This window comes from Channa argus, chromosome 12 (assembly GCF_033026475.1).
Source record: "Channa argus isolate prfri chromosome 12, Channa argus male v1.0, whole genome shotgun sequence".
Lineage (NCBI taxonomy): Eukaryota > Metazoa > Chordata > Actinopteri > Anabantiformes > Channidae > Channa > Channa argus.
In genome coordinates this window covers 21,817,924-21,841,192 of record NC_090208.1, presented here as the reverse complement: position 1 = coordinate 21,841,192, position 23,269 = coordinate 21,817,924, and the positions used below count along the sequence as shown (strand labels likewise).

General features: G+C 38.0%; 1 protein-coding gene across 1 annotated transcript in view; it reads left to right on the top strand.

The window, feature by feature from the left end:
* Positions 1-8,020: 8,020 nt before the first annotated feature.
* The window catches only part of dnah2 (dynein, axonemal, heavy chain 2), a 73,014-nt gene continuing 57,765 nt past the window's right edge, over positions 8,021-23,269 (top strand). Inside the window, exons 1-16 of the mRNA XM_067525226.1 lie at positions 8,021-8,437; positions 8,905-8,981; positions 9,111-9,275; positions 9,395-9,629; positions 11,970-12,080; positions 12,537-12,775; positions 14,841-15,032; positions 16,629-16,786; positions 17,006-17,093; positions 18,153-18,358; positions 19,591-19,720; positions 21,038-21,220; positions 21,349-21,563; positions 21,783-21,929; positions 22,671-22,827; positions 23,056-23,165. Coding sequence (XP_067381327.1) covers positions 8,952-8,981; positions 9,111-9,275; positions 9,395-9,629; positions 11,970-12,080; positions 12,537-12,775; positions 14,841-15,032; positions 16,629-16,786; positions 17,006-17,093; positions 18,153-18,358; positions 19,591-19,720; positions 21,038-21,220; positions 21,349-21,563; positions 21,783-21,929; positions 22,671-22,827; positions 23,056-23,165 — 2,366 coding nt within the window. The 5' untranslated portion in view covers positions 8,021-8,437; positions 8,905-8,951. The remainder of the gene's footprint in view (positions 8,438-8,904; positions 8,982-9,110; positions 9,276-9,394; positions 9,630-11,969; positions 12,081-12,536; positions 12,776-14,840; positions 15,033-16,628; positions 16,787-17,005; positions 17,094-18,152; positions 18,359-19,590; positions 19,721-21,037; positions 21,221-21,348; positions 21,564-21,782; positions 21,930-22,670; positions 22,828-23,055; positions 23,166-23,269) is intronic.

The following is a 23,269-nucleotide window of genomic DNA, read 5'->3' as shown; positions in this document are numbered from 1 at the left end:
AATACAAGTCTTCTTCTCTGCTTTTTCTGACAACTGAGGGTCTATTCATGGCTGCGCCAGTGAAGAGGGAAGAGAGCGTGTGGGTTTGTGGATATCTGTCACTCACTTCTATTGCTTTATTCCATCAGTGGGAATTAGATTTGACAAAGTTGAGCTCAATATTAATGTGATCACAGGAGGTTTTTGCTGCTGCCAAGATTTCTTCTACCCTCAGCTCAGAGTCTAGCATTTATCTAGCTTGGTTAATGATGTAGGGCCATGATTCCTGACTTGTATTAACTCAACAACTTTTCACAGAAGTTCCAGTGTAACAATTTTAATGAAAACGTAAATTGAAACCTAATTTCTTACCTCATTTTCGCTTCTCACCCTCCTTATATCATGTAGTCTCTGCATTTTCCACTTTCTCTGCCCTCAATTGCTTTACATCACCCAATGCACCCACAGGTGCCTCTTATTTGCCCATTGTGTTCCTTTGCACCCGAGTTCCCTGCCTTTTAACTTCTTTGGAGTTGCTCCTCTTGCTAGGTGATTGGAAGAATAGCTGTCGTCAGTTGCAGAAGTTCTTGATAGTCTCCTCTCTGTGACCTCCTTCATTGTTAACAACCTTGGCACTTGTTTCTTGGAGCCGCCTACTCCTCTGCCGCTCAACAAGCTGTGAGTGTCAGCTGTTATCCCATCAGTTCCTGTTGTGTCTTCTGTCTTGTTCTTCTCTATGCATGTGGCTGTCTCTCATTCTCCATCTCTGTCTGTCTGGCTCTCTGGCTGAACCCACCCACCCACACACACTCCACCATAAGCCCCTTTTTGATTGACTGATGGCCAAAATGGCCACCAGAGACTGAAGCGACGGCACAGAGCCGCCGTAACACTGTTGTTGAGGTTACACTGAGAACTGAATGATTATTAAACTAAACAAGTACGGTTGTAGCTCACATAAAATCCCATAAGGTGTTGAGTCCTTTACACCATGCTTGCTCAATTATTCTCACCCTTCTCCTTCTTTGCTTACTTCTTTTCTTCTCTTCCCATGTTGTAGAGGAATCCATCAGCAGGACTTCACTGATCTTTGTTCTGTGTCCTGGGGTGGACCCCACAGGAGCCCTGCTGCAGCTGGCTGAGGCCTCTGGCATAAGCAAGCATTTCCTTTATTCCTCTTTGGGCCAGAGACAATCCCCCATCGCCAAGAGCATGACAGAGAAGGGTGTCAGAAAATAGCAGAACACAATCTTTGCTCATTCTACCTCCTGTTTTGTCTCTGATTTGTTCTGCTGCTTGGCAGTGTGTTTTTCCCCTGTGTTTTTTTTAGGCTTAAGTGTCATTTGTGCTTGACAAAGTGCACAAAATACTGGATAAATATTTTATTGATTTGGTCTATTCAGATTAATCTTTCATTCTCTATATTGACCCAGTGTTTCCTCGCGGTCAAATGCTCATCATCATGATTTGAAGCTATTTATTATACTGGTGGAGGCCCGACTGTCAGTTTCACTGGGTTGTTGCTTTTCAGACACGCCTCTCTGTAACTAAAGAAATGTCATCGTTATTCATCAAGTCATTTGTTTGTTTGGCAACGCCGATTTTACTGTATTTCCTCTGATTTATTTCCATCCTTCCGTGTCCTTGTTCATCTTTGCCTTGAATGCATTACAGTAATAATAAGCTGCCAACTTCATACAATGTAAATATCTAATTATCCCTTTCTCCTACCTTAATATGCTTTCTAAAAGAGCTATGAAACTAAATATGTTGTTTCACCCTGATTTAATAAAACATGCTTCTACTGAAATTCAGCATGTAAATAACGCCTTGCTGTGTCATCTGACTAAAACCTAACACACACTGTCTCCCAATTATCATTTCTGTCTGTCAGGCAAGAACTGGTCCTGCAAGGGCCAGTTCCTTTTTCTTTATTATTTCTTATTATTCTTTTTGATTACTTGAAAGGAAATACCTAAATTAATTACAAAAAATCCTATCAGTAGCTATTCAGAAATCATCATACTGTAATATACTTTACATTATGCATTTCATAAATTCATTACATCTCTCCATAATGTAAATAAAGTCCAAGTCAGTAATTACTGTACTTAAGATAAAGCACCTCCTGTCACACTGACGCATGTAAGTAAATAGGCAGGCAGCCTTGTGACCCAGTAATTAGCTCAAACGGAGAAGATGCAGAAGTTGTACATCAGATCTAAATTGCAGCTCTTTGCCTGGGGACGTTATAGTGTGTACATTATAGTTACATGTGTACAATCCTAAACATAGATCCCCTCATAGTGTTAACTCTGTCCCCTATTGCCCTTCTCTGTAAAAGCTGACAATGCATGACCTTCTACTGTGCTTTCTTGCCACAGAATCCTGCAGGACAGGAAACCATTTCCATAGCTGGCCTCATTCTGACTTTGAGGTTAGCGTCACATCTGATATTACAGGAAACAGTTAAACATTTTAAGCTACAGTAGTGGCATATCTGCCATCAGGTTGTCGTCAAGTGAACATGGTGGAAGTGAAACTGTCTACATGATGCAATGAAGATGATGTCGGTATGGCCGTGACTGAGGTGAATTAATGCGTGGTTGATATTTTCTTTCAGTAATCTGCTCTAAACCACTAACATAGGCATAAGTCAAGCAGAAAGGCCATTTTATATGCTGTCAGAGTAAAGGCCAATTACACTAATGGATAATGATAATCAAATTTAAATGCATGTGACTGAACCCTTCTAATGGTCTTTGGTAGAATGTCTTTCTCTTCATCCTACAGTATCTTAAATGCTTCTGCCCACTCTCTGCAGAAGACTCATTTCACATGTCCTCAGTGTGTTGTCAAGATCATCCTCTTGATACCCCCATAGGTACGTAAGAATCTACAGAGTTTGGATGAGTATGAGGAGATCCCTGGGAGTCACTGAAGTACATACCTCATTTCAGTGGTAAACTATGAACAGCATGGCACAGAAAACTGCGATGTGTATTCTAGTCACGTACATCAAGAACTTATTCTGTTTTCTGCCATAAACCAGCCTTTCTTCAAGTGATAAACTGTATCAAATACTCATTTACACACACACATGTATTATACATGTACTGTATGCTTCAATATAAACAGAGTATGAGGGTGTTCTATTCAAAATATACTGTGCTTTACTTTAAATGAAGCGTGCATTTGTGTCCAGGTGCATACACAATTCATTCACTGACTTTATAATGTGAAAACCCTTTTTTTCCTGAGGAAACGCACTGCGGCTACACTCAGCTGATAGAGGCCACTTCACCTCCCTGCTGAAGCTGTTCATTGGCACAGTATATCAGCGCCACCACATGGAGAATCCACTTTTCGCAGGCTGGTAAATATAGACACAGTGGCACCCTGATGAACACTGACAGGAACACTTAGTTCTTGCTTTTTTTCATTTAATCACTTACATGAATGCACACAGGCACCCGTGTCCCCTTGCTTCATTTCTAACCAGCCACTCTCGAAAGATTTAAGGCTGGGGCACACTGGTGGCAGAGCCGATAAAATGTAATTTCCTATTTACAAAAAGCAAGATGAATTGAAGTCTTCAGCATTTTATGTTGTCACTTGATCCGAGTGTCACGGCACGAATGAAATGTGATGCTTTATGAATAATTTAGCTGCTAAACACCTCACAATGCATACCGTAATATTTGGATGCAACCATGGCAACTAGTTGTTAATATGGCTTGTCATTTTAAACATTTTCATTTGACTTTATTATGCCTTTTTTGCTAGAACATAATAATGAAGAACAAAATGGGATGACTTTCAGTCATCTAGGTGAAATGATACTTAAATCCAAAGGAAAAGGAGAATGTACTGTAGATAACCCACAGTATCTTCTTTTAGCTGCTTTTTCTAGCCCCAGAAAGTGTTTTTTTTTTTTTTCTCCAAACAACGAAATGTCCTGATAAATAATTCTAGCTCTCACATTTGAGTGTAAAAGTGTAATGGATACTGAAGAGACTCTGACCATTATCAAATTGAAACGTTACAATTTATACTCTGTTTAGTGTAAAGAGTGTGAAAAGGTTGTCCTTGCTGGTGTGTGTATGACATTCTGTTAAGAATGAATGAATTGCTGAATAATTCATGTGAACCCAGATTAGACAGGGTGGCAACCAAATTGAAACTACAAATGTGTCTGTTGTCTTCCTGTTTTACTCCACTTTTTCCCTGCTGGAGCTGGGGGATCAGAAGCTTAGTGGTGATGTCATCTAGTTCAGCAACGGCACACACAGCACACACCCCCACACACACAGTGATGGGACCCTGGCAGCGTTCCAGCTGTAATTCTGGCTTCATTATCACTGAACCTCACTTTACAGTGGGGAGAGAACACAGGGGGCTGTCAGCATAGGTCAAGGGGCTAGAAAAGATTGTGGTGTTTGTGTGTGTGTGTTAGTGTGTAAGAGAGAGAGAATCTTTGATCGAGTGTATGACTCCGTGGAGTTTATGTGTGTATGTGTGCTTCCAGTGAGCAGGGGTCATTCAGGGCATTTCATTTTCATCTTCAAGTGTCTGTCCTCATTATAGGCTATGCATGAATGCAGATGAGTCTGTGCTGTTTGTGCACGTCTGTATTTGTGAGTGGCTGCTGGAGCATACCTTGGTCCTCATTGGCTGGACAAAACTAATCATAGCGTAATAAACAAAGTAAACCTTCCAAGGCCCGCTCCACTTTCCTAAAAAGCTTCTGAGCTCATTGTGCACTGGCCAGCAGCTTATTACTGCTGGATGTACTGAATGTTCATCTTTGTGTGTGTGTGTGTACTGTATCTATGCCCTTTTATAGGAATATTGGACAGCTATTAGGGCTGCTGCCTCCAGCTGAGCTTCACTATTCTACCAACCACTTGTAAACTAGGCAACTCCATCTCTCTCGCTCTTTGTGTCCCTTTTTTAAGTGTCTTTCCATTCATGGCTCTCATCTATCCCTTCATGTTTTCTCATCTTCTTAAGTGATGCTGTATATCTTCTGCCTCATCTGGTCCAAGGAGCAACAACAGCCCCTCGTAGACTTTCTGTCCTCCTTATTTATTCCTCTGTCCCTGCATCCCACTTTTCTCCGCCCCTCCTTGGCATGGCAGCATGTCATTAATTCCAAGATCACAGACTCGTGGCTTTAATTTTGGCCTGCCTTCCGTTTGGTTTCAAGCCATTTTGTATTTGGTTCCTCCATGAGGGTTTACTGTATGTGCAGTGTTTTTATGCACTAGAGATTATGCCTCTACTGCATGCACACAGGTGCTTACACCCCCTATTGTGTTTGCATTTAATATATTCATGGTTCAGGACTTTGGTCCAGACTGTACAACTATCTAGTCCTGTGTTAGATACCTGCATACTTGTCTTCTGTCTTGCTCGGCAATTAAATAATTATTGGTAATAGAAGATATGTGAACTTTAGAATGATATTTAAATTTGCTAAAAATCCCATTCGTCTTTATTTTAATAGACCAGTTGAGGAAGAGAATATTTTCTGGCTAATATGCATTTCTCCCAACCTGCAAAGAGGACACAAAGGGAGCACCTGAAGGAGAAAAGAACTTACAGTATTTAAACAAATGAATTCTAATTAAGTTTCACAGACAGCCCACCAGATTCAGAGAGCCCGGATTTCCCCACTGGAAAGGCCTCAGCCCACACTGCTGAACGGGAGGGGGAGAAAAATAAGAGAAAGTCCCTCAAGAAAGTGAGCTGGGAGGAAGAATGGTCCAGTAATGAGAGAGAGGAACTGGGTGGGGGGGCTAAGTTCAAGGTAAGGTTTTCCCTCCTGAAAGACTGAACACAGACTTCCTGAGCATTCAGGAGCCTCTTAATACAACACCAGTTTAAGTGTGAGTGTCTGTACTGGTGGTCTCTGGTTGGCTGATGGGTTTAAGGGGTGCACTTAAATTGTGCAAATGTCAAATTTAAATTCAGATTGGCTTATTCTGGTTGCAGTATCAGACTTGGAATATAATATAAATATAATATATGTGATTTTATTAAAATGATTCTTAACTAGTGAATGCTGGTGTATCATTATGGATTAACCACCTGTCAGCACATACACTAAAGTGGTCAAAATCAGCTTCACCTGTAACAGTGACTTTTGACCCTTATTATTTATGAATTACTCTACACGCTTTGCTATAACTACTACATATATTTGGAATTGGTTAAAATACATTGGGGTACTATTACTTTAGGATTTTAAGTGAAAAGTAATAAATATGCTTAGTACTTTTACTTGAGAATTATGTTTGTGTACTTCTACTACCTCTGCACACAGTGTAACCCATTCTGCTGTGTGTGAGGCCGTGTAGCCACAGACTGCTCAGAGTGGCCATGCTGATCCTCGTCATGATATTATTAAGACCCCCAGAGGTTATGTCATATGGAAAGATTTTGAATGTGTTATTTATAATGAGTTACTATTCACCTTTTAATCCTAATATGGCCGTTTTTAAGAGAAGGAAACACATTTTTAGATTGTAGATGCCTGTTTGCAAATATTATGTCACTGCTCTGTAAAAACCATCATAGAAATAATTATCAGTCTCCTACTGGATAATTTATAACTGAAGCTAAAGAAGTCTAAGACGGCTAAGCTGTTGCAGTCCTGGGAGTAAGTGAACCTCTGTTTCCGACAACCCTTAATGGCATTGCTTTGTGCTTTGATTTTAGAACCATCCAAATGTAACTAACATGATCTGGCCCCAGTTCTTCGTTTGTAGGAAAATGAGAGAGACCTGACAATATTAGCTTGAACAGCCTAAACGACAACTTCTGATCACTTTCAATTACCACCTTCTTTGCTCTTGAATCTTGTGGATAAAAACTGGCGTCTCCTTGTCCTCCATAGACTATTAGTAACTAAGAGGATTTAGTCAAGATGCGTACTTTGGACACAGAGCACTTATTGTTAAATAGCAAAATGTAACCTGTTGGTAACAGAGATAAAAAAGAAGATGAAAGAGTGTCCTGCAACAGATTACATTGTTTTTTTTTGTTTTTTATCAGGTTTTGATTGTCTGTTTGCTTTTAATAGGGTTGATCTTTGTTTATTACTAAGAATATCTTAGAATCATCCCACATACAGAGGTGGACGTTAGAACAGCTTTCAATTAATCTTTTAATTTTTGTCATACAAATCATAGTTTCACTAAGATCCTGTTAGGATATGAATGAGCTTAACAGCAAATGTTTCACTTTAATTGTACAATAAGCAAAGGTAGCAGCTAAGTAAATATGTTTAATAGTATAAATTGAGCGAGAGAAAAGGACATACTTTACTTCTTACTCATAACTTTTCCTATGCTGAATCTTATAATATATTGAATTATTAAATGATGATGTTTTACTATAGATTACAGCAAGTGCCTAAAATTAGCTATAAATTCACTACTTTGCCACTGTTTTTGTTCCACAACATGACCTTTGTCCTAATGTATAATTTATTTGCTGGGAGTATTTATTTGCTATAGTTCCCTAACAATTGATTTATGTATTTATGTGTTATTTCAAGTGAATTTCTCTAAAAAAAGGTTTTTGGAGTTTTTCAATTCATGAACTACATTAGATATCTGTAGAAACCGTCTCTGAAAGGCACATGTGGAACAGTAGTCCATTCGTTAGTGTTTATAATTTGAGTATATTTCAGAATGTGTATTTAGGCCTATTTTAACTTAGTATGATTTTGTACTTGTTGCCTACTACTACTTTTATATGCATGGACAGCATTTGCACAATTTACACTGCAAGCAATGATCAATGTAAGCAAACTGATGTGCTTTTGTCCATGCGGCACTTTAGTCATTGTGCCACTTGGTGGCGACGCAGGACAGATATTGTACCCAAAGTTCCGTTTGGAAGACTGCAGGTACAACCTAAAGTTCAGTTATTTTATTATTAATGTTACAGGATGTTTTGAAAAATAGGGCCTACTGTGTTTATTGATGGCAAAATAGGATCCTTTTTGTGTTTACTGTAGGCTTATTTTACCTGATAGAATAAACTGCGTCTAGACTGGATATGTCTTTTTTTAAAACACAAAAACATCTGTATCCACCCTCAGAATGAATGCATCAAGTCTCTACTTTGATTTCTGCCGAAAAATACAGCTTTTTAAATGCAGTGACAACTTTTCTGTTTCGTTGTCCAAAAGCTCTGGCGCGAACCCTTGGTTATCTAGGCAACCACGGTTTCCATGGAAACGTGTAAACTCAGCTGCAGGCTGCGGTGAATGAATAACGTTAGCTTGTAAAGCAAAAATATTTAAGAAAAATTAACTAGCTTAGAAAATAATCATAATGACTTCAGCTGTATACAGTGAAGGTAGCGGGTGTAAAAAAAAGGACGAACACGTAAAATAGTGTTTAGGTTCGTGAGGACTTGACGACTGAACCTTCCACTTCAGGAGGTAAGTAACGCCAACATTGATTCAATTGCTAAAAGTTTGCTAGCAGGTTAAAACGGTAACCTGGCAAACTAACGTTTGTTAAGCTTGCGAATCTATATGTTTAGGACTGACCACTGTCTTCATATCCTAACTTCCATGTTTTTGTTATTTATGCAGATACACGTTAATTGACTGATTTAAATTGTTAACATAAACACGTTAAGTTGTACGCGCTCGGCAAGCAACTAATAACATTTAGCTAACAGATGGGAAGTACGCTAAGTTAATAAGTAAGTTAACGTAATAAGTTGGCATTAACTTTATATATGTTAGTCTTCCCAGCAAATATCAGGACGAGGTTTAACCCAAAGCTTCTGAGTATAAAGTGGGAGCGTTGCTGTTACAGTTACTGATGTCTGACGTTAACGCGTGTTATGTGTTTCCCTGTGTGTCAGGATGTTACTGTTTCTAATGGGTTTTGTCTTTAGTAACCACAGGGGATAAAGCGAGTTCAGAGGCGAAATCTTTTAAGGAGATGGAAGAAGACTATAAGACCATCCGTTCGGTAAACATTGCTCAGTAATCAGAAAGTTATTTCCCTCATGACCAGTGATCCCACCAAATAAACCTTTTTTATTCTTTCCCCTTGTCCCCATTTCTCCATTGATCCTTCAATTCTTCGCCCAATGAAAAGCTATTTGTCAGTCGTGTGGCTATTTCTGGGGTAACAGAAGAGTTGTGGACAGAGGAGAATCTGAATGCTTTGGATACATTTATTGAGGACACATCTATTACAGTCATGGTGGTCTACTTGGACACCTCCATGGGCCTGCGGGTGGAGCACTCCATACCCTTAAAGGTACAGCATCATTTTTAATTGTTTAATTATTTTAAATAATTTATAAGTTCTGAAGCCGCTTGGTCAAACTTTATTTTTTTTACTTTTTAAATTCAACACCTACTTTTTCTTTCTAATAGGAACAGGTGGTAGAGCAGCTTTGCTATTTCAGTCGCATGCCAGGAAGCGTAATAACAGCAGAGACACTTGATGTGGTTGTTCAGTTTGGCACAGTACGCGGCGACCCCGCCCAGACAATGCTTCACTACATGACCTGTTTGCCTGCCCCTCAAGTTGCCCTAAGCACTGACAGAGGGAAGGACATCAGGGACAACTATATGAACAACATGCACTGCCAACTTGCCTTCCTCACAGGTGGGCACCACAAAGAAAAGGAGAAACGTGGTTGACTGGTAAACAGCACAAGTTGAACAATCTGTCTTGGCACAAAGGTTTTGTAGTTTCACAGTCAATCAAATTGTGTGACTTTACAAATGCAAATGTTGTTTCTCAATATTTGCCCTCTACACTTGTTTATCAACCTACTATTTTTCATGTTTAATATTAGTTAAACAGCACCCTAATAATTGAAGATATCTGAAATCCCCTCCTTTTTATAGATGGGGAACTTGGTCTACTGCACTTGTTTACAGAAGGCCAGAACTTTCACTCTGAGGTTTTCACTTTGACTGCAAGCGGTTGTAGCTTCTGTAGAGCGCAAACATGAATAAATCCAAAAAATGGTGCAGCCTCTAATTAAAAAACCTGGTTTGGATCTTTCTGTAATATTAAACTATCAGCCCATTTCCAAGCTCCCTTTTTTTTCATCTAAGATTCTGGAAAAGGTTGTTCTTTCACAACTCCAGCCTTTTCTAGACACTCATGACATTCTTGATTAGATTAGATTAGATTTTATAGACTACATTTTTGGATCTAAATCCAACTTTATGGCCATTACACATATTCAAGTACAAGGCAATGAAAGGCAGTTTAGTATCTAACCTGAAGTGCAATAAGCAGTGCAGAATATACAGTGTCTACAGTGTGTACAAGATAGGCACTATTAAGGACATAATAGGCAGGTAGAAGTACTATGGGCAAATAATATACAGATGGGAGTACTGTGGACATTATAAACACGCAAAACAGATCTCCAAGTTTAGTGGTCAACTTCAAGGGTATAACTGTGTTGAGTGCTGACATTAAGTCAACAAACAGCATTCTTGCATATGTGTTGTTGTTATCCAAATTTGTGAGCACAGAGTGCAGTGATGTGGAGACCGCATCCTCTATGCTGCTATTGCTACGGTATGCAAATTGGTAGGGATCCAGAGTGGGTGACAGGCTGTCCTTCAGGTGTGCCAGGACCAGTCACTCAAAAGACTTCATTCCAATGGCTGTGAGTGCTACAGGGTGGAAGTCGTTCAGGCACTTCAGGGTGAAGTGTTTTGGCAGTGGCACAATGGAGGTGGATTTTATGTTGCACACCTGCTTGTAGCATGTAGGCACATCTGCTTGGGTGAGAGACAGGTTGAAAATGTCTGTAGAAAGCTAGGTAGCTGACAGGCACAGGCCCTAAGCATGTGTCCAGGGATGCCGTCGGGGCCAGGAGCCTTGTGTCCGTTGATCCGGCTAGGTGCAGCATAGACATCTGTGGAAGCAAGTGTGAGGGGCTGGTGGTCTGCAGAGGGAGTGGCTTGGTTGGTGTCTCCTTGTTGTCCCGATGGAAGCGAGCATAGAAGTCATTCAGCTCATTGAGGATGGAGACATCTGTAGCTGTCGGGGTGGAATTGCTGGTCTTGTACTCTCTCGCTTACACCTGGTACAAAATGCTGCAGCCCTTATGCTTACTGGCACTCGTAAGCATCAGCATAGTACTTCAATACTAGAGTCCCTTCACTGGCTTCCGGTCCATTTCCGAGTTGAGTTTAATATTTTATTTTGTTTCACTTTTGTTTTGGTACATCTTACATTTTAGAACTTCTCCATCATTATACTCCTGTTGGACCCCTCAGGGAGACTGCTATTTAAGTCCTAGGGTTTAGGTTTTGGAATAAACCATTGTCTCCTTGTAAGACAGTGTGGCAGTTTTTGAATCACACCTTAAAAGCCATTTTTATTCCCTAGCTTTTAACTCAGACTGAGAGTTTTGCTTTGGGGTTTGTTTGTTTGTTTTGTTGTTTTATTTATTTTATTCATTTTACATATTATTTATATTATCTTTTAAATTATTGTGTGATTGATTCTTTGGTGATTTTATATATGTATTTCTCCTATTACGAAGTCGATAGATTGGATTGGATAAAATAAGTTAACAATATGCTTTTTCTTTTAAGGTTAGAAATACTAAATGCAATTGGTGCTGCTGAGTGGTTCTAAGAAAATTTTGAGAGAGAACCCCTGATGTAGAGTGGATGAATGGATTATAGTTTTTCTGGTTGTTACCAAAATGTGTATCTCTACAGAAGGCACACTTACATTTTCCAGATGATAAAAATAATATATTTCTGACAATGTAATCATAAGTTAATTCCCATTCCCCAAGAATTAAAGACATTTTAAACGTATAATAGGGTAAATTATGTAACCAGAACATTTAATACACTAACTGTGGAGCAAGTGTAGACTGGATTTTGTGAGTTTAGAGCTGAAATATGTATGGAAATATATATACAATAATTAATGCTATATATTTTTTCTTTTTTTAAAAAACAGATTATGTGTATAAGAAGGAGGGCAAAACAGTTCTTTACATTCCAATGGAAGGCCTTCAGTACCACCCTGAGAAGGCCAGCAAGGACAAGAACCTAGTACAGAGAATGGAGAGTAAGCTTAAGGAGCACTGTATGTTTTGTGGTTGGGGTATCTTTCCTTTTCCATTTGTCTCTGTGGAGTCTATGTCTAAAAGGTTACTGACTTAGACTTAATGGACCGTGACATTCAGTGAGGGAAAACCTTATCAAAACTGTAATATTAGCCTTCTCTTTCAGACTCTTAAAAACGTTTATGTATTGGGGCAACATTTTCCCTGCATCAATCCAACTCTACTGTTTATTTTATTCTACTCTTGCACCACCAGTCCGTTTGCCTTTTCAATTCTTTTACAACGCCCTTCTCTTCACAAGCTTGTGCTTTTATTTCAACATTTCCTTAGTCATCATTTCAACATGTGCTTTTTATTGCTCCCTCTGTTTTCTGTTTTTTCTTCTTCAGAAGATTTGTCTTTCCTTTCTTCTATATTTCCAATATCTTTTTCCACTCATTGTTCTTTTCTTTTTTTAGCTGTCATCATCCAATGGACAGATCAAATCAAGGAGCTACTGAATGCCCAGGAAATAGTGAGCATGAGCGACAACTGTGGTCCACTGCAGGAGATAGTCTTCTGGAAGAGTTGTTCTAACAAGTTGTTGAACATGAGTCAGCAACTGCAAAAGCCAGGGGTCAGGCACATTCAGAAGATTCTGCAGCTCAGCAAGTCTGTATATTTGGAGCGTTTCTGCAAACTGGCCAAGAATATACAGGTACAGGATGTTTGCTAGGTCAAGTCTGAAATCCTCTCTTAATAAAAGTAATTAATTTGTGTCATCCTTTTGATCAAATGACTTATCCCGCTTATAGAATAATTACTGCATCAGTACAACACCCACTTGCTTCCTAGCTGGAAGGTTTAAACATGCTGGCATTAAATGTTTGTGTTACTTCATGTAATCCCTGTATTTTTGATAACTGAGGGAGGTGTTTTGCTATGGGAATCTCTCTGCCATAAGTTATCACAGATGCAATTGTGACACTAGGTCTGCCTGTTCACCCTAAGCAATGCAAACCAGCCTTTGCTAGGACCCTAACATCAAGCTTCCAGCACTGCATGTGCAAGAAATGATCCCTTAATGACCAACCTATTGAAGCACAAACATAATAAACAGGGCCCAAAATGTGGCAGTCCTGACACTGTAGGTTCTCAACCCCACTTATTGCTTAGTGTCTTTGAAACAATATGCCAGAAATATTACCTCATAAATCCACTTTTTTCTCATTCCACCATCTGATCTTTTTTGGGTAGAGGTGGCTCTAGCATTTATGACCTGAGGGGGTAGATGCACGGTCCAGTTCCACCTATGACGTGCTAGGCCCAGAGAGCCAATCAATCTGAATGAGGATGGTAGATTTCCCTCCAGGCTTGGGACAGAAAATCTGTTTAATTATCTCTGCTATTCAGACCAATAAGGAGCTGGGAAAATTAGCGACAGGCTCTTTTCCCTCAATCTGGCTAGTGTGTCAAGCATGAGCTAAAGCAGAGGTTCCCAGATGTTTACATGCCAAGCCCCCTACACAGCATTAGCTTCTGTGTAGCTTACTGGGGGCCCCCCTTTAAAAAATAAAAACAACAACAAACAAAACTTTTAGTAGCAGCCCTTTCAGTAAAGCAAACAAGCCAGCCAAAAAAATTATTTGCTTTAAAAGAGCAAAGCAGGTTTGTTACGGACTTAGATTGTTCCCAGGTCAACACCAAGTCTTTTCCCTCATACATATACGTATATGTAGTTTTCTAATACCCCTCTTGTGCCCCTTTCGAGCCTAGTGCCTTCACTTCCAATGGTTTGTTCATGTCTGATCGATTTTTTGGATAGATTCTTGTGTGGCAAATGGGAGCAATAGGTTCTGTCAATTTGAAAGAAAAAAATTCTTAACAAAAAACTAAAATCTCAAACTTAAAGCTGAAATACTGCAGTTAAAACCTTAAGAAAATAAGAACTAAACCATAAATAAGAGTGAAAAGTTTTTCAATTCAAATGGAGTTTTGATTAATTTTAGGAATGTATTTTTTCTACATTACTTTATTCCTTATTTTATGATTGAAAAGCAGTGTAAAGCGTTTTGGGTACCAAGAAGTTAGAGAAGTGCTACATAATTGCAGACCATTTACTTATCTTAATGTAGAGCTGTGCAGTAGAAGCCTCCCATGACACAGAATCCCTGAACAGTACTTGCAGCAGTGCAGAGATTTTCACCTCTAAAAGTGTTTTGAGTAGGACTTGTCCTTCTGAACAATCAGAGAAAAGCTCATTGATTAGTTAGTTTATAGCATTTTCACTTACTGTAATTTCATTAGGACACCTAAGAAGGGAGATGTAAAGCTTTCCAAAGCAGAGATGAATGATTCTGAGTCTCACGTTAGCACTGTCACTTTAATTGATTGGAGGGGATAAAATGATCTCGGGTGAAAGTTGAATTTTCCAGGCTATATTAAAGCTTACATGACACTAATAACACTTCCTGCCTGATACGACAACAGTGTTACTGACTTCAGTGAGCACACTGACAGGGCTACATATTTGTACTATTGTTTCTGGGCTATCATATTGAACCCAGGATAATGTTTAGCTTAGTTATTTGCGTGGTTCTATGTATAAGTAAATCACATATTTCTGTAGTTGGTCACAATGAGGTGATTCCAACAGTAAAATACAGAGTAAAAAATGTATGTTAACATGACATATGGATTGTAATAAGAATAACAGTAGAAGTAGAAATAGAAATACAACGTATTCTTAATACATATATTTCTCTTGTGTGTGTATTCCTCAGAATGGCTCCCTGGAAGCCCAGTCAAACCTTTTCTTCCTGTCCATGTTGAAGGAGCCATGTGAAGAGTTGGCCCAGCTCAAACCTAGTCAGTTTGCTCCTAAACTGCGACACATTGTCAGTCTCATTCGTATCATTTGGGTCAACTCAAGTTACTACAACACTAGGGAGAGGATCACTGGTCTTTTCCGCAAGGTATGCATTACATCACCTCCATTTCAGAAAATTCATAGAGTTTTTTACTCAAGCAACTGTGTTCCACAAATACATTTATGAAAGAACATTTTCAAATATGCTTCCTCTGTCAGAATGTCTTTTCACTAATTGATTAGCAATCAGTTGAATTACATTTTGTCTCTATTTTAAGCCCATTGGCACTCATCCAGAGCATTTACAATGCCCTGAGACTGAATGCACTGAAAGAACAACCCAAATACAGCTTTCATCCCAACTAATTCTATTTCAACTGACAGCATTATAGAAAGAGGGAACATCCTCTCACCCTGTCACCAAACTTTACTTTTTCATTCTTTTATTTATTCCTACCTTTTGATTTTTTCCCTATTTCATTTTTACTTTTTTTCTGTCACACAAACATGTTTTTGTCTTGTGCCTTTGGTATCAAAGTAGGAAAAACAGGACTGACTCAGCTAAACATTCAGTGTAATGTAAAACATTCTATGTTTGGACATGTGACTGCTCTGATGTAACCAGTACTCATGCAGTAATGCTCCCTTTAAGACACCAAGGGTTTTCCAAAGCTGTGGACCAGTGGACCTTTAACCCACCTCAAGTGGGGAGCACAGGGCTTTTAAAATCAGAATTTATTTTGAGAATTTTTCAATCCCTAAAGGCTGCAGGGCAGGGACTTTGGACTGGGCTGATAATACTAATTAAGGAGAGAAAGCGTGAAGAATGAAAGATTAAGGATTTCATCTTTTTGCAGGCATTAGGGCTTTTAGACCATTTTAAATGAGATTTGGGCCAGAGAACACGACAGCATTTCTGGATCGCGTTCACAGAGAGTGATTCGTGTTCTTCTTTGTGTGATACAGCTTTAGCTTACATGTGTGGATTGCCCGGTGAACCGTGTTCACAGACAGTGATTTCTGTAAGTGTTACTAAATCCATAAAGTGAAGTCCAGTAGAGAATCATGCCTGTTTTTAATGCAGTGCTGCCTGAGGGCCCGAAGATCACACACATCTAGTTTTGACCTTCGGCTTTGCCCCTTGTGCACAGAGATTCCTCCTGAATCTCCGAATCCTTTGATGATATTATATACTGTAGATGGGGGGATCTTCAAAGTTATAGCAATTTTAGCTCTGTCTCTCTGAAATGCTCCTTTTATACCCAGTCATGTTACTGACCTGTTGCCAACTAATCTAATTAGTTGTCAAATACTCCATTTGTTTTTGATTTGCAGCAATTACTTTTACAGCCTTTTGTTGCCCGTTTCAACTTTTTTGAGACGTGTTGCTGCCATCAAATTCAAAATGAGCCAAATATTTTCTATGAAATGGTAAAATGTCTCAGTTTCAACATCTGATATGTTAAATATGTTGTTTATGTTCTATTGTGAATAAAATATGGGTTGATGAGAATAACAAATCATTTTCACAACTTTTTTTGGAATTAGGGTTGTGAAAGGAAATCAGGAACCTAACCACACTCAAATCCAAATTTAACTATATGTTCGCAAATTTTGTGTAAACATTAATTTTTATACCTCTTTATATCTGAATAAAATATATGCAAATATGAGTCGGTCTTTGTGTTGTGCTGTGTTACAGATGAGTAGTGAGATCATCCATCTTTGCTCCCAAAGCTTCTGTCTGGACAGCATCTTTGAAGGATATGTGTTGTCCAGTAAGAAGAACCTCAGCGACTGTATCGAGTGCTGTCTGTCATGGAAAAAAATATACCTGGATGCCTCACAGATTCACCAAAAGTAGGGGAAATCTCACCGAGAGATTCAGCACACTGGCTACCAATAGGGATTTTCAAAGTCATGTTTTAAATTAGTGTTGTGCCATATATCACTTTAATTCCATTAATTAAAATTTTTATTTTTGAATTATGTGAAAAATGCTTAAATCGGAACATGTAGGTTTTAATCCCCCTCCATTTTGCACTTTGCCTTTTTTTCCTGTTCCCCTTCTGCTGTTAGGTATTCTTCAAAGCCCTGGGACCTGGACCATCACAGTTTTTTTGTGGTGGTTGATTCTTTCATTCAGAGGTTCAGAAGCCTTCTTGAGGTGAATTTCTCTCACTCACACATGCAGAAAAAATAACACATGTAGAAACACGTTGCTACAGTAAATGTCTTAAATCATGTCAGTTTTCATGATAGACAAAGGCATATGTGATACAGCCAAAAATATTATCACATTACAAATGTTCATGTTGTTCACTATTAATAATCTTCAGTATGTATATTTAATGCCGTTAACAAGCATGGAACCACATTAAATGTGTTTGATAGAAGACAAGGATACATAATGACGGCTCACAGACAGCATATTGCATTTGTTGGTTTAAATACACGAGAAGTAAACATTTAACCTATGAATAAGGTCTGATATTTAGCTGTTTTTAGTTTTTTATACTTTAATGCATTCATGGCTCTTTTTATATCTATATGCACAGCAGAATGTTTCCTGTGACCTAAGCTATTGTACAGTGTATATACAGTGTATATACAGTGTATATATATATATATATATATATATATATATATATATATATATATATATATTTCTGATATATCTGATAGGACTTTGCTTTGCTTTGATGTTTTCTCCTTGACTTAGATTTTTGCTTGCCTTGTACCTCGCTTTGGATAAAAGCGTCTGCTAAATATGTGTGTGTGTGTGTATATATATATATATATATATATATATATATATATATATATATATATATATATATATATATATATATATATATATATATATATATATATATATAGCATGATACCCTTACAGGAAGTGTCAAATTGAACATTATATGTGTTATTCAAAAATAAACAACTATCAACAATGTGTTATTCTTATCGGTAGTTGTGCAATAATGATCTTAGTCACATAGAGTATATGGCTTGAGTTTATAGCCTTTTTCATTTTTTTCCGTTTTGTCATTTAAAATTTTACCTCTTCTCTCTACCCCCATTATAGTTAACCAAAGCTCTTTATGATATTTATCCATTGGAAATAATGCAATATGACCTTGAAAATATATTTTCTCAATTTCCCAAATCCCTTTTATTTATGCGTTATTGTTCAGGCATGTATTTTTTTCTTTCGCCGTCTTTTCAGGTAAGTGACTGCCAATATCAGTTTGCCCGTTGGGAAGATGGTCAGCAGAGGCCCCTGCCATGCTTCATTGGTTGCCAGGGACCAGAGTTCACACGGTCCCTTCTGGAAATAGAAGAGAACTTTCACCGTGGGCTGCATAACTTACGTACTGTTGAGAAGGACATCCTTGATATCAAGAGCACCACATGGAGCAATGAATTCAACAGGTACTTTTGTTTCTCTGTTTCTCTTTAACACCTTCAAACTAAGATTAGATGTAGTTAATATAATTATTTTAAAGTATTTAAGACAGTTTCAAAAGCCACAAGTCGAGAACACTGGTCTCACCCAGCTGGTCTGGCCAAGTCGGTGCTGACAGTCAACAGAGACAATCATTAAGTGTTTACTGTGTAAAGATTGTGGGCTGTAGTTTTAAGACCTGGTCTCTGCCAGTCGTTCTCACAAAGATTTTTTTAAAACTTGACAATGGAAGCATACCTAGAGTACCTACAGCCTCAATTAAGGGTTATTTTACCTTTATTTCTCTCTGTAAGCTCTTAAGTCTCTGTTGTCCTCACCTTTACATTTATGATCATGCTGCTTTTTTCCTTCTTTCGCTCTTTTATCCAAAATTGTTAAGTTCCCGTTTGCCACCATATCTGCTTTGTTTTAGGTTGTGCCTCTCTCCAGAATATCTAACTGTTCCTGAACATTGTTAAATAGCATCGTTATTTGTGTTGTCCCCAGTTTACTCAGTTGTCAGGTTTTTTGCCAATTGCACACTCAGAGGCTTGAAATCTGTGTTAAATGATGAAAACAGTCCTTACATGTGTACTACCCAGTATTTGATAGTGTTTGCTAGTCTTCAGGTGTGTCGCTACTTTATAGATTAGATTAGTTAGATTAAGTATTTAAGTCCATATTTAGACTATTATCTATAAATGGAGACAATTAGATACTGTGGCTACTGTGACAACAGTGATATACCAGCCAAAGGCAAAACACAGAATGCTCGATAAGGTAAAATAAAAAAGACAGCTAGTGTAACTATTAAGGACTTGAAGGATTCATTGGACTTTGTAAACATGGACAGGACACCAGGGAAGAAGCCATTATTCTCCAAAAACAACAGAGCCGTTCACTCCAGACATCCTAAGAATATGGCTAAGCTGAAGCAGTTTCGTAATGGCAAATGGTCCAAAACATCCTCCTGAACGTTGTGCAAGTCTAATTTGCTGCTAATACTGCCAAAGGTTATTACAGTTATTACAACTTGATTGCATTAAATAAAGACATGAAAGAGCTAGACCATGTTTTATCAGCTTAAAAATATTGTGTTTATTGATATTTGCAATTTTGTGAAGATCAAACCACATTTCATGCAGAAAACTAGGAAATTGCAAACAGTGCCATTACTTTTTCTCCAACTCTCTTGAAATATTCTTGTCTGTATACACAGGTTTCGTGCATTGGTAAAGGATCTTGAAACGACAATGCAGAACCTGATCAATTCAGTGTTTAAGAAAGTAAACACTGTGGAGGAAGGTGTTCGGCTTCTGGACACTTTTAGGCCTATGGCTACCCGAGAGGTGTCTTGCTCACACACACACACACAAACACACACACATTCAAGTCAAGGCTAGCTGATATGGTCAAAAAAAAATCTTAATTATATATTTATAGAGTTAGAGATTACTCATAAATAAATAAATGTTATTTGTCTTGTTTTATTTCTTGTCATTGACAAGATATGAAAACGTGATTTGAAAACTTTAATTAAAAATGTATTCATATAAACTATATTCTGCTAACTAGAGGCATATCTGCAATACCAGCAAAAGGAAAACATCCCTAGCAAGGCTATCATAATTTTCAAACTTACAAACATGGTAGCCAACATCATTAGGAGCAGCTGTGCAATAATAACGAAAGTAATGCCAAACTAAAGTAATTGCATACTGGGGTTTGAACTCTTCTAAAACGTAAGTGATCTCTAATTTTTACTATCCTTGAACCGCATCAACACACACAGAGCACCATAGCTGATGATAGCAGTTTTCTTATTTTACAGCTTTTACGAAGGCATGGTTTTACTTTATTATTAATACTTTTTAATGTAAAGTTAAATGATATTGGGGGTCTTCTTATGAGAAGAAGAGAGGGTAAGTAATTTTAGGATTTAGTATATGATTTGCAGTCATCAGCAAGCTGTATAAATCTGTGGGATGCTCCGTGAAGGATTTTTGCCTTTTCCACATATGAGACATGATATACATAACATAACATGATCACCTCTCTTTAGTATTATATTATACACTAATCCGGCATGACCACCTGTGCAATATAATGTAGTCTGGTATAGTTTCTACCTTTACAAGGTTATAATTTACCAAATGAGGTGGCCAACACATTAGATAATTAAAAAAAGTACACAGATCCCAAATCAAACCAGATAAACGAAATTAAAGTCATCTTCTCTCACTCAATTCGCATGTATCTACTGATTAATTCTCTTCCACTAATGCGATGACTCTGAAACATCTGCTCATGTTATATGTTATAGGCCTTTTTTTTGTTTTTTTTTTACAAAATTACAAAAAATTGACACAAAGTGAAAACTGATCTCTACAGAAAATGTATAACTAAAAATAAGTAATTGCTAAAAGATTCACCCCCTTACCTTCAGCCAGTTGGTTTCAGAATTCACACAATTGATTGAATGGAGATCACCTAAATATAGTCAATAATGCATTCACTATATTTAGGAATGTAGTAAAAAATACTTTTATTTGTTGTATCCAGTTACTGGTAAATCAGTATCCTGGCCAGAAGTATAAAGTTTTTATGTCCTCTTATCACCATACATTTTATCAAATGATTCTTTCCATCTAATTTTATTATTCCAGGCTATTAAATGCACCATAGAAGAGAAGATGGAGGAATTGTATAGCATCTTTAAAAGGGAGCTCAAGATGGTCAACAGTGAACTGAACCAGAAGGCAAGGTGTTTCCCTGACCATATACCTCGTTTAGCAGGACAAGCCCACTGGGCGAGGGCCCTTAGAAATCGCTTAGACAGACCCATGGAGGTAATTACAATCAGGCATTTCTTGTGGAACACACCAGTAATGCTACTAGTGTGCAAAGAAAACAACCACCTTGCTTCAGAATTGCCTTCATGGAATTTTTCCTCCTGTCTCCTTTTCTTTACTTCCAGGTACTTCAGAAAGCCCACTTCATGACTGACTCATACAGCCGCAAGCAGGTAGTTTTCACCTATAATCAGATAATCCAGGTTTTAGATGAGATAGTGAGGAACAACTTCAGTATATGGAACCAGAGCCTGGGCAGCCAGTACCTCAAAAGACTGGAGCAGCCTCTCATGGTGCGCTGCAAAGACAAAACAGCCAAGCTGAACATCAATTTTGACAAGTGGGTTACACAAACTCAACTTACAAGCTAGGCACAAATCATTCTTTCATCATTAAAAGTATGCAGTCACACATAAGCAAACCATATATGTATCTAAAACGCAATATAGTCAACTAGAAAATAATGAATCTGACATAGACACAGACACATATAAATATGTATTTGACATTTCCTCATTATTTCGGGTTTTCTTTTTTTTTTTTATGGTTTCTTGTCCAGCAACCTGTTAATCCTGTTCTCTGAGATCCACTATTGGGATCGACTAAAGTTTGAGATTCCTCAAACCGTGTGTGACATTTACCAGGACAGGGAAGACCTCAGAGGCCTGCGAGAAAGAGCATTGCTGCTGATCAGGGAATATAACAGGTCTGACACGCAAGGACAACAACCATGCATGAAATAATTTTTTTATATCAGTATTTTTATATATGTTCTAATACCTTTAATATTTTTTATTAACCTACTGCATATTGATTCTAATGTAACATTTACTTACCATAAATGTTACCATAAAATATCTTTTCAATTTAGAATTTTCATGATCTATTTTATCCAAATTCTGGAGGTCAAAAATAACTTGATCAGCTTAAATTATTGATATAAACAAAGACATAATTAGAAGAGGTATAATTCTGGAGCTACAGTATTGGTGTACCTCTAAAGCAATGATACAGAGTGGAACCCTCAGAGTCTTTGAGTACTAACAAACAACGGCTACAGAGAACCTTTAATTAACTAGTTCCTCACAGAACTAATGTTCATCAGTGACCTGTGCTACATGATTAGTCTATGGCTGCCTAAAATGTCATAAACTGTAGATGCAAGTGTTTTTTGCATGGTGGCTTTTATGTGAGACCTAAAGCATAAAAAATGAGGACTAGTGGAAAACTTTCAAGCCTTTGTTAAGAAGGCAAAAGGAATGATGTCAATCAATTTTTAGTGTTTTGATTCATGTTTTTGTGACTTGTACCTTGTGTAACTTGTAATAGCTTGTTTAGCTGTTACCTAATCCCCATCTGACTCTGTGTGTGTGTGTGTGTGTGTGTGTGTGTGTGTGTGTGTGTGTGTGTGTGTGTGTGCGGATGTGCATGGGTGTATGTGTATCAGGATCATTGAAAATCTGTCTCCTAGTGAGTTAGGTCTGTTTCGGCAGCGGATTCATTTCATTGATAAGAAGATTCAGCCAGGGCTGAACAAACTCATGTGGCTTTCTAAAGGAGCCTCTATCATCTTCATTCGTGACTGTCTCCTGCAAGTTGACAAGGTTGTAACATAAAGTTCACCACTTTCTAACATGGCAATGGTACAGTTAAACTGTTACTTAATAGCTTTCTGTTCTGTTTGTACGGATTCAGACAGCTATAGGGTAGATAGTTGTTTTTAGTGTGTTCTAAGTTGGACATGGTTTTCACAGCTCATAGTTCATGTGGAGGTATTTTCCAAACAGCAAGTCTTGAACAGACCTTCTCCTCTTCTCTTTATCATGCTCCAGGTGAAGCTGATTATTGATGGTTACAAAATATCCAGTTTCTCCATCTCTAATCTGTGTCGACAGATCAGTGAAACATTGCTAGTTAAAGTGGATGGAAAGACAGTGTACAGGTAAGGACAAACAGTAAATACGAAAAATGTTTACATATATTGTTAATTATCTTTAAAGCCTCTCTCTAATATCTATAGCAAATCTATTCATTAGGTTCACTGGA